Source organism: Cetorhinus maximus, chromosome 20 (genome assembly GCF_964194155.1).
Source record: "Cetorhinus maximus chromosome 20, sCetMax3.hap1.1, whole genome shotgun sequence".
In the NCBI taxonomy this organism is placed as follows: Eukaryota; Metazoa; Chordata; class Chondrichthyes; order Lamniformes; family Cetorhinidae; genus Cetorhinus; species Cetorhinus maximus.
In genome coordinates this window covers 54,710,183-54,722,581 of record NC_135898.1, presented here as the reverse complement: position 1 = coordinate 54,722,581, position 12,399 = coordinate 54,710,183, and the positions used below count along the sequence as shown (strand labels likewise).

The 12,399-nt window shown below is 43.6% G+C and overlaps 1 protein-coding gene across 2 annotated transcripts in view; it reads right to left on the bottom strand.

The window, feature by feature from the left end:
- Positions 1 to 12,399, bottom strand: part of nrap (nebulin-related anchoring protein) — a 119,492-nt gene that overhangs the window by 100,997 nt on the left and 6,096 nt on the right. For both annotated transcript variants that reach the window (XM_078564700.1, XM_078564701.1), the window contains exons 8-9: positions 2,399 to 2,503; positions 650 to 757 (exon numbers count right to left, since the gene is read on the bottom strand). In XM_078564700.1, coding sequence (XP_078420826.1) covers positions 650 to 757; positions 2,399 to 2,503 — 213 coding nt within the window. The remainder of the gene's footprint in view (positions 1 to 649; positions 758 to 2,398; positions 2,504 to 12,399) is intronic.

Below are 12,399 nucleotides of genomic sequence, written 5' to 3'. Positions count from 1 at the left end.
ATTTGAAATAGATGTTTGGAGATCACACTGAATTGGGATGTTCTTGAGCTTTGCAGAACATGAAAAAAGGTTGTTGAGGAGAAAAGAAGTGTTTGACAAGACAGAGGAAACTCAACTTTTGAAAGCAGCTTTAGCAGTGGAGGGAACTTGGGAACCCCGTTCGACATTCGAAGAGATGGTGCAACCAAAATCATTGACCATGAAGGTGAAAGGGTGGAGCCATGGGCCCTGAAATTGCCAGACAGGTTACGCCGACTCTTCATTGTCCACCCTGGAGGTTCTGCCAGTCTCTAGCGAGAATTATGGTGGGCGACTAGGCGAGCCCTCACAGAATTTCAGGACAATAGCTTCTATGGGAAAGTGCCAATTGCAAGAGCATGGGAAACTAATCTGCTTCTGTTGTTGCCATCAATGGTATGAAGGATGTAAAAATAAAGATTCTCTTTGCAATCTTACCACTCCTGAGAAATTCCCTACACTAACATGGCTGAGACTGGGAACTTAAGTGCTGGTAATCATGGACACAAATTCATTTCAGTTCTGTGCAGCTCTCCATCAGTTTCTGAGCATGCCACATAGTTCTGGAATATTGTTATTTTCACCCCACAGCAGTATCAGTGGAAGACCTGTTACTCCCTCTAGTACTTACATCACTTGCAAGTTCATTAGCCCTCTTGGCATTGTAGTATGCTGGTGTGATCATAGCAGGGAAACTGCCTTTCCCTCTAGTTTCCTCAGAATCAGCAGAGTACTCAGGCTACAGAAGTAGAAGAAAATTACAGCAATCAAAAATAAAATATTCCTATATGGAAGGTTATATTTAAGGATCATATTATCTGGCACTTCATTGCGAAACTACTGAAAATCAACCTAATAGTAAAGCAATAAAAGCTTTCAAAACATATTGTACATAAAAATCACAATCTTGTAATTCACACCTGGGCATTCATTATCATAAATATGGAAGCCTGTGGCACCGCTCAATGTGTGATTCCTTTAACAGTTGTAATGGTAATGGGTAAACTCTCAGCAGTCCTACTGAAAGTGCTTAGGAACTCAGAATGGGATCATTTACTGACATCCCATTCCTGGCAAGAAGCCCTGCCTCCCAAGAGCACGTATCAGAAATTACAGCACAGAGCGTGCATGATTTCTCTGACCATTCAAAACAATGTTTAGGAGATTACACACAGCACATCAGAACGTTCAATATGCAGTCTTGACGACTGAGACTCCCCACTGGAAACCAAAAATAGAAAATTACTCCTTACACAGCCACCTCTTTGTATTAGGTTCAGGCAGTTCTGAGTTAAGTGATAAATGGCACAGTGTTGAATTAAACTGAAGAGTTCTAAGACTGCGGGCACAGGAATATAAACTCTCGGGTAAAAATTCATCGGCATCTGGTTTTTGGGCACAAAGCAAGTGATAGGACTGCAATGCATGCCTGAAACTAGAGACCGAATGGGGTGAGCTGCTGCCTCTTCTGCACCTCCACTGGCAGCTTGCCCATTTGCAGAAATCAATATCAGCCACTTGCCTCACTGACCTGAAGGTGAAAGTGAGTCTCAGTGGACAGAAGGAGCAGGTATGTTGGGTCAATCGAATACTACACTGTAGAGGCAGGGAGCACTCCTGCTTCTCTGGTCAATTTTTATCATTCAATTTTAAAAAACAATGTACCATTTGCTGGGTAGTCCCCACTTCAGCTGAAGCAACCATTTACAGCGAGTGCAGAGTAAGCCCAGCTTCTAGTGCACTCCATAATATCCAATTTAGCAGAGGTGGCCTAAACTATGTAAATGGTGGGCCTACGTCCTATTTTGGCCGGTTGCTAGGGTCTTCTGAAAAATGCTCTGGCTCAATATTGGGTTGGATGTACTTCACAGTACTTTTGAAAACAGAATGTTAGCTCCCGAAATTGGATGTTGTTGCACCAGTTTTACACCCACTAAACGGGATCACCAACGTTCAATTTCTACTCCCTTTATTTTTATAACTAAATAGTCATACAGAAGTCCTCCACGTTGAAGTCCATATATAATTGTGTGTCTTTTAAAATGTTATTTTTAGCTGGAGAGGGAAGGCTACGGGTGGCCCACTCATATTGGATGAGAGTTGTACAGAATGGATACTGATGCAATGGTGAACTGAAAATAATTTCAGCTCCCATTAAGGAGGAGTGTGAGGCAGAATAGAAAGAAAAATATCAACACTAACTGTCAATTTAAAATATTCTTGTCACTGATTAATGCCTCATATATTTTATGAACGAGTTGATTAGGAAATAGTTTTTTGTTATAACAACAGGGAAATAATTCAAAAAAGCAGGTGATCAAGGACATATAGAGAAAAGAGCTCTTTCAGCAGCCAAATTGCTTTTTGCTATATAACCAACCTGACTGTACTTTACTGAATTCTCTCTTGTCATGGCAACTTGAGCTCCTGCTGCTTGGCTCCATTTTCCCTTAATGTTCTTCTCATAGTCTTCATGGTATTTAAGCTGGCAGAGAAAATTAAAAAGAAAATGAGCATGAACATGCAACGTTAGCAAGTGTTACATTTTTTAATTGACTTTTTAGTGGCAGGCTCCAACGGCCCCTTTAAGGACAGCTGGTATGATGCTCGGTGTTTGAAAAGACTGCCCACAGTGTGCATAGCATGATCCACAATCAGGTGCAATCCAATATGGCAAAGAGCCTGAAACTAGTGTTGGGGCCCTCACCAGTACAGGCAATGTGCTTAACGTCTGTTGTTGGCAGGTACCCTGGATGACTACAGGACACTACACTGTGGCCTGTGGGATATTTCCAGTAGGGACTGAGCATGACAGTGCTCCATACCATATTGAACCCTTCAGTACCACTTCCTGTTTGAGATACGCATGCAGCGCAATCAACTTCCTGGGCTACTTTCTTTTAAAGGTAAACATGCAACATTACAAAAATCACTATTGAATTTCAGAGTCCTGCTGACTTTGCAGATTCTGAGCAACAAATGCTTGCCGTAAAAAGCATGCAGCTCTAACTTACAATTGTAAATGTGCTATTACAGTTCTACATTGCCCTACCATGTGATAGACTGGCTAATTTTACCATCTGATGTCCGCAGAAGATGATACTGCTTCACATTAATTAAACGGCAACATGTTTCTCTACAAGAAATTTTTATTAATGTATGACTGTGCCACACTGGAATTAGACATAAGTAATTCTTTAAAATATTACTAACATAGCTGAGCAAACTTTATGCACAACATTAATATATCCCATCCCAATTTTGGAGCTAGAGGTCAATATAAATCTTACAGTTGTATAAATAATCTACCAGACTTTAATAAACACAAAAAACTTACATGAAGGTTGGGATTTTTCAAATCACGCCTGAAGTCAACGGACCTTTTTCTGGTCCATTAAATTTTCCATCCCACCCATGACAATTCATGGGCAGGGCCAGAAAATTTAGGCCAAAATGTCTATTTTAATTGTGAAAAAAGCCCGCCTTGGAAATGCACAACCATTATCCCATTAGTACCAGTGCCCTATTACTCTGATTAATGGTACAGATTTTCCATTTGAAATGGGATACATGTGGCTCGTTACTAGGTAAAAATACATTGCGGAAATAGGCACTCTATCCCAAGGGAGTGCTGCACTGTCAAAGGTGTCATCTTTCAGCTGAGATTTTAAATTGAGGCTCCATCTGCTCTCTCAGGTGGTTGTAAAATACGGCATTATTTTGAAGAAGAGCAGGGGAGTAATCCCCGCTGCCCTTGCCATCTCTATCAAATCTCCTCTTAGCCTTCATCTCTCCAAAGAGAACAGTCCCAACCTCTCCAATCTATCCTCATAGCTGAAGTTTCTCATCCTTGGAACCATTCTTGTAAACCTCTCCTGCACTTTCTCCAATGTGTTCACATCCTTCATGTAATGTGGCACCCAGAACTGTACAAAATATTCCAGCTGAGGTCTAATGAGCATCTAATATAAATTCAGCATAACCTCCCTGCTCTTGTGCTCTATGTCCCTATTAATAAAGCCCAGGATACCATATGCTTTATTAACTGCTCTCTCTGCCTGTCCTGCCACCTTCAATGATCTATGCACATATACACCCAAGTCTTTCTGCTCCTGCACCCACTTCAAAATTTCACCCCTTATTTTATATCATCTGCCCATGTTCTTCATGCATCACCTCACACTTCTCCACATTGAACTTCATCTGCCACCTATCTGCCCACTCCACCAACTTGTCTATGTCCTCTTGAAGTTCCACACCATCCTCCTTGCAGTTCACAACACTCCCAAGCTTCGTATCATCCGCAAATTTTGAAATTGTCCCCTGCAGACCAAGGTCTAGATCATTAATATATATCAGCAAAAGCAAGGGTCCCAATACCAACCCCTGGGGAACTCCAGTACAAACCTTCCTCCAGCCCGAAAAATATCCATTGAAAAATATCTGCTTTCTATTTTTTAGCCAATTTTGTATCCACATTGCTACTGTCCCTTTTATTCCGTGAGCAATAACTTTTCTCACAAATCTGTTGTGCATCATTGTGTCAAATGCCTTTTGAAAGTCCACGTACACCACATTAACAGCATTACCCTCGTCGACCTTTTCTGTTACCTCTTCAAAAAACTCCAGCAAGTTAGTTAAACATGATTTCCCCTTTAGAAATCCATGCTGGCTCTTCCTTGTCAACCCATATTTTTCCATGTGACTACTAATTCTATCCTGAGTAATTGTTTCTAGAATTTTGCCCACCACTGAAGTTAAACCGACTGGTCTGTAATTGCTGGACTTATCCTTACAACCTTTTTTGAACAAGGACGTAATGTTTGCAATTCTCCAGTCCTCTGGCACCACCCGAGTCTAGGGAAGACTGAAAGATTATGGCCACTGCCCCTGCAATTTCTACTCTCACTTCTTTCAATATCCTTGGGTGCATTTCATCCGGTCCTGGTGTCTTGTCAACTTTAAGTACCAACAGTCTATTCAACACTTCCTCCTTGTCAATTTTGAACCCTTCTAGTGACAGAGTTTCCTCGCCTGTCACCATGGCCTGGGTAGCATCTACCTCCTTGATAAAGACGGATGCAAAGTATTCATTTAATACCTCAGCCATGGCCCCTTCATCCATGTGTAAATTCTCTTTTAGTGTCCCTAATCGCCCGTTTTCCTCCTTTTGCCACCCTTTTACTATTTATATGTCTATGGAAGACTTTGGGATTACCCTTTATGTTGGCTGCCAGTCTTTTCTCATAATTGTACTTCGCTTCTCTATTATGCTTTTTCACCTCCCCTCGATTGAGGAGTGGACCAGGGTGTCCCGGAGGGAACAATCCCTGCGGAATGCCGCCGGAGGGGCTGGAGGAGAGGCGTCATAAGCCACCTTTTCAATGGATAGCCCTTGTCATCCAGCAGCCATCAATCCAGTCAGGCTGGAGCACTGAATAGCCTTGACATCTGGGAGTGTCTCAGGATATAAGCGTCATGGGAGTTGTCAGGGTACCTTGCACAGACTCGCAGAATCTGCATCCTGTGGTCACACACTACCTGGACCTCAAGTGGAATCCCTTCCTGTTGACGAAGGCACCCAGCTGACCGTTGGCCACATGTGTGCAGTCGATTTCACCCTGGATGCGGGGGAACCCAGCCCCTGTCTCACTCTGCCTGGCTGGCCTCGTCCGTACAGTAATGAATAAATGTCATTACCTGTCTGAACAGAGCTTTTGTCACCTGTTTGATGCAATTATGAACAGCCGATAGGCATACTCCACAAAGATCCCCCACTGAGCCCTGGAAAGAACCAAAGGCATATAAGTTGAGGGCCACTGTGACCTTCAGAGCCATTGGCATGGGGTATCCACCCACATAGTTGGAGGTGATCTCAGGCCCGATCCTCTATCAGATGGTGGTCACTATCTCCCTGGAGAGATGGAGCCTCCTTCGGCATTGCACCTGGACATATTGAGGTAGCTGCATCGCTACCTGTAAACCTTGGCAGCAGGATAGTGGTGTGTTCTGCAGCCCCTTCCACCTTGGACTACCTGCTCGCCCTACACCCCTTGTGCCTGCACCTCTCCTCCCACAGGTCACTCCCCTGGAAGCTGCATTGGGACACCTGGCCTCCTCTCCTGTCTGCCCCTCTCTTTCTCCTCAGAGGAGGTGCCTCCAGCGGAGACCACAATCCCCAATATCAGGGTAACAGAAGGCTGTCTGATACCTGGAAGGGTCCACACGGTCAAAATCCTCCAGAGGCTCGAGAGAACCAATGAGTCCTGAAATGAACACTAGAAATGCTAAGAATGAAGCTCAGAACAGAGATGAAGCTGTCAAGTTCAAATAAGCAACCAGCAGCAAACTATCTCCTAAACTCCTCACTACTCACACTGGCAATGCTGCTGACCCTTTTTATCCTGCCCTTGGATGAGGTTTTGCAAAATGCCGGCTGCGCTCCTGCCCATTTTACCTGTGTGATGAGCATGAAATCACACGGGCAATGTAAAATCTGGGTTTTTAATGGCTTTAAGTGGCCTTTAAATAGATGGCGGGCACGACTCCGACACCCATGTGCACCTACCGACCTGAAGATTGCATGCATGTGGGATGACATCAGGGCGCTTGCGCTATTTTATGCCCAATCAGGTCGGGCGCGCGCCCACCCATGAGGCATCAAATTCTGCCCCTAGCTTAAGGGCAGGATTTTCCCCCCGTCAGGGAGGGAGTTGAAGTGAGGGCGCGCACAGGCGCGCCTCCAATCGGCGCCTCCAATTGGGGGCATGCCGCCATTTACGTAGGCGCATCAATCAAGGCCCTCCCAGCATGACGTCTGCACAGAAGTGCTATGAACTCCCTGTGCGGGCGGGGGGGGGGGATTCCCTAAACCCGAGAGTGCGCTCTTCCACGCATGGGCACGAAAGCGCGCACTCATCTCCCTGAGGCTAAGTGCTGCCTCAGGGAGATCGGGCCTACAGTAAAAAATATTAAAAATAGAAAAAAAAATCCCTGACATGTCCCCTCATGTGACACTGTCACATGAGTTCAGACATGTCCATAACTTTTTAAAAAACTTTAATTAAATTTTTAAAATCCCTACATGAAGCCTCATCCCGTCCGTGGATGAGGTTTCATGTTTTTTTCTAATTCCCTCCAGGGCTCCCGGCCTGCCTGCCAACCTTAAGTTGGACGGGCAGGTCCATTAATTACTTCAATGACTCTATCAATGGCCTCAATTGGCCATTGACATGTCGGAGGGCGCACAGCTGATTCTGCTGATCACCCGCCTATCTGAAAATTTAAATGGAGGGTGGTGACGGCAGGGGTTCTGCCCGACGTCACCGCGCGACATTTTACACCTTGACGAGCGGGCCCTGCCCCCCCACTCGCCGACAGGAAAATCTGCCCTTCCTCTCCAGAAGTAATTAAATCACACAGACAGAATCATACACACCCACACACCTATTTCACAACAAACCAGAAAAATAGTATGAAAATTATTATACTTAAGTAACAATGTCATTGAAGTTGATTTTTTAAAATTGTTTCTCTATAAAGGGAATTGCTAATAATTGCCATTTAAGTTAGACTGAGAGAAGGAATAACAAGAGTTCTGTAGTCCAAATAATGACTCAAGGAAAGTCCAGGTTTTAAATGTACATATATTAGTAACCAAGAATGATACACTCATATAAGATATGATTTAAAGTACAGTACCTGAATAATAGTCATGATCTGGACAACCTCAGATTGACATAAACCATAGGAGATAGAATTCTTATAGTCAGCTGCCAAAACCAGGGATGATTTCAGAAGACAATGGCCAGGACTTTGCCCTCGTCGGGCGGGTTCGGCGGGGGTGGGCGGGAGCGTTTGGGGATCCGACCGCCACCCGTGATGGGGGCCGGACCACGATTTCACACTGCTGGGCCAATTAAGGCCCGCCCAGCATGTAACGCGTGCTGCAGTGCTCAGTGCTGCCTGTGTGTGGGGTGGGGGGGTGGTGGTGGGGGGGGAGCGGGAAGGAGGGCGAGCGGGAAACTTCGCGCACGCGTGCGGGTGCGCACAGGAAAAGCTCCCTGAGGCACAGAGCTGCCTCAGGGAAATGAAGATTTTAAAAATTAAAAATAAAGAACTTTAAAATGTTACAAAACATGTCCCCTCATGTGGCTCTGTCACATGAGCAGGGACATGTTATTAATGAAATGTTAACATTATTATTCAATTTTTAACAGCTGTTGGAAACTTCATCCCGCCCGTGAATGAAATTTCCTAAAAAATCCAAAGGCCGCTTGGCCTTTTTTGCCTGCCCACCAACCATAAGGTTGGACGGGCAGTGAAAAATTTAATTCAATTATTACTTTAATGGCCTTAATAGGCCTTTTAATTCCTAGAATTACAGTGTGCATTCCCAGGGAGCAAGGTAAGCATTGCCCCTGTTGCTGCAGATTATGATGGTTCATAGCTTTGGTTATCAGTTGGCAAGTATCTGAAAAGAACCAATGGCACAGTTGATTTTTGCTAATATTTTTTTAAAACTTATTTTTCATTGGTTGCAATTATTGCACCTATGTTGAAGCTGAAGAGCAATGAAAGGCGTCAATTTTTGTCTCATGACACCTCTGTGAAGCATTTTGGGATATTTTGCTATGTTAAAGGTACATTAGAAATGGTAAGTAGTCACTTGTTGGTCACACAACATGCCAGAATTCAATGCATGTTCAGTCAGCAAATTAACTCTTCTCCGGTTTTTAACATAATCCATTATAGAGAAACTGCTGGAAAACTGGCCCAAAACAACAATTGGTTGCATTTATATATATCCTTCAATGTAAAATAAACAGCTCCAGGCACTTCACTAAGGCTTAGGGCAGGATATTCCCCATGGGCTTCAGGACCCTGACGTCAGGGTCAAATGGGCTCAGGAGCCTGCCCCTGTGCGGACAGTCTCCCAGCTGTGATTTTCCCCGAATTGACCAATTGCTGACCAGAGGGCAGGCTCGCCATTCAATTAAGGGTTGTGCAGACTCTAGAAACAGAAGGAATAATAGGAGGCCCTTGAGAACTAAAGAAGCAGCGAGCTGCCTTTTCAGGTAATTGAAAGCGAGGACGTCTCCACTTTGAAGTGCCCACCCTCTAACTTTTTATACTGTTAAATAAAGAGTAGAATCAGCACCCGGGCCACCATTGGGGAGCCCTTCCACAGGGAGGCTTGTGCCTGTGGCTGTAGCCAGGCAGATGGGGACAGCCTCAAAGCTCTGCCTGGAGCACTGGCCTCCTGGTCTACTGACAGGAGGCTGCCTTCAAGCAGCTGAGATGGTTCCCAATGCCTCCAGATACCTAGAGGCCAACTGGAAAGTTCCAGTCGGCCTCTGACAGTAGGCCTTTTGACAGCCTTATTTGGCTTCTTGACTCTTACGGGTAAATATCCCTGCCGCAGGCACCCCCACCCCCTCTCCCATCTCACCTGTGGGAAAATGGCTCAGAGGAAAGATGGTGCTAGAGAACAGGCATGCCGACCAGTGGTGCGAAATTTAACCCCGGCCTAACTCCGCGCTCACCACCAACCGGGCCTAAAAATTCAGCCCTTAGTCAAATGGACACCAAACCAAAGAAGGAGATAATAAGAGGGATTACCAAAAGCTTAATCAAAGAGGTGTGCTTTAAGTAAGTTCTTAAAGGAAAGGGAGGTGGAGGAGCAGATGGGCTCAGGCAAAAAATTCCAAAACCTGGAGTCAAGGTGGCTGAAGACATGACCACAATTGGTGACGTGATGGGAGCAGATGCAAAAAAGGCAAGACTTAGAGGAATGGAGTTCAGGGTGGGGTTTTAAGGCTTGATGAGGTTAAAAACAAAGTGAGGGGTAAGATGATAAAGGGATTAAACATGAGGAGGATAATTTTAAATAGAAAGTGTTGGGGGGTGCAAAGAGTCAATGTAGTGTAGTAAGAACTGGGATGATAGCTTAATAGAGCCTTTAGCATGATTGGGTATGAGCTAAAGATATTACTAATTATTGTGGCAGTTGCCAGTACTATTGGGAAGAGTTAAAAAGGTTTGGCATCTTAAAAATGGGGGTAAAATTTCTGTAAGAGAATAGACACTTTGCTAGGAGTTTTTTTTTGCCTAGATTTTTTAGCACAATGCCAGGAATACTCAATCACTTTCTGAAAGCTAAGATTCATTGGAACTGTTAAGCTATTGCATAATTGAGCAGGCAATCAAAAATCACCTGCAATAATGAGGCCAAACTGCCAGGTAACTGGTGTGTGTGTGTATATATATTTTTATATTCATTTATTTATTTATTCTGGTCGCAAGAACATGGAGACACAATATAAAACAAAGGGGACAATTGAAAAGGGAGTACAGGAGCAGCGGAACCTGGGTGTATTGGATAAGTCATTGAATGTGGCAGGACAGGTAGAGAATGCAGTTAATAAAGCACACAGTATCATGGGCTTTATTAGTAGGGGAATAGAATACAAGGGCAAGAAACTTATATTATAATTTATCATTATTATACATTATTATTATTTATATTTGTATAAAACATTGGTTTGGTCTCAACTGAGTATTGTGTCCACGTCTGGCTGCTACACTTTAGGAAAGATGTGAAGGCATTAGAGAGAGTACAATAAAGATTTACAAGAATGGTTCCAGCGATGAGGAGCTTCAGTTATGTAGATAGATTGGAGAGGTTGGCACTATTTGCCTTGGAGAAGAGAAGGCTGAGAGGAGATTTGATAGAGGTATTCAAAATCATGAAGAGTCTGGACAGAGTAGATAGGGAAAAAACTATTCCCACTGGTGGAAGGATCAAGAATAAGAAGGCACAAGTTTACGGTAATTGGCAAAAGAAGCAATGGAGACACGAGGAGAAACTTTTACATATGGCAAGTGGTTAAGATCTGGAATGCACCACCTGAGAGTGGGGGAGGCAGGTTCAAGCGAGGCTGTCAAGAGGGCATTGGATTATTATCTGAAAAGGAAGAATGTGCAGAGTTACGGAGAGAAGGCAGGAGAATGGCGCTAGTTCAATTGCTCATTCAGGGAGCTGGTACAAACACGGTTGGCTGAATGGCTTCCTTTTGTGCTATAACAATTCCAAGATTCTATGATTTAAAACGTTGTGGGAGAATCCAGTTGTAAAATGGAAGAAGAAAATTTTCACTAACATAAATTCAGCGATGAAGATCCAAGCTCATAATAGATGGCACAGAGTTATAAAAAAATGTTCTGCACAGTAAAGGAATGCAATCACCCAGAAACCAGAGTGCTCAGCAAGCCTTAGAGGTCATCCTGGCTGTAAACATGCAGTCACTACTTCCCTTTGTGTTACAACTGTAGAAGCTGGAAGAATATGTTTAAAAGACAATTGCTATGGTGAGCAATGGAGATGGCTGTGACAAAACAGGTTGCAATATAACCAAACTGCCTTATGTTTAAGAAACCATTTAACCAATTAAGGTTAAAGGTGCTAGATGTGATGTTATGAATAGCTTAATAGACACAACCTAAATTTATCCAGTAGCCTGCTGAAATTGCAACACAAAATGATGAAGATGATCATGAACAAGTGAACCAATAAGAGTGGCCTAGAATGACTGAAGACTGATTATCATTGTTTACTATGCATTAGACAATAAACCATGCTGTTGCCTGAAATAGGCAGTACAAAATACCTTTCATTTGTGGCAGACCGTTGTCCTTACAGAAAAAAACTGAGGCAAAACAGGCAATGGCAAGCAGCAAGAAAGTGCACATCTCCTTGTGGGAGGTTATAATAGAGATTTCAGGTGTGATAGCCATACACATTATGAATGATGGACAAGTTGGGGAGAGAATTGTGCTTCTGTTTTGTACAATCATTGTTGCAAGCCTTATCTGTGCAAACGCGTTTCAGCAGGTGTAAAGCTGATCCAACAAATATGTCAGCTCTTGTCTGTGCACTAACATGCCTAACTTTGCATATGCACTTATCACTTGTAATCTTCTTGTTACAGATATGCCAGATCCTTAGGAGCAGCGACCCCAGGCCATTTCACTAAGAAGTCTCACCACAGCATTCAGCATTATTTAAAACAGTTATCAGCAATTGGAGCTCATATACCAGGGGGTTTTAGTAAATTCAAGGAAGATATACAGGTTGAATCATTTCCTACTCCTCACACTTAACCAGGATTGTCTGATTCTACAACATTTAACTGGATAAACCATATAATATTGTGATTATAAGAACAGGTCAGAAGCTGGGTATTCTGGAGCGAGTAATTCACCTCCTGACACCCTAAAGCCTGTCCACTATCCGCAAGTCACAAGCAAAGGGTGTGATTAAATACTCTGCACTTGCCTGGGTGAGTGTAGCTCCAACAAGACTCAAGGTGTTCAACACCA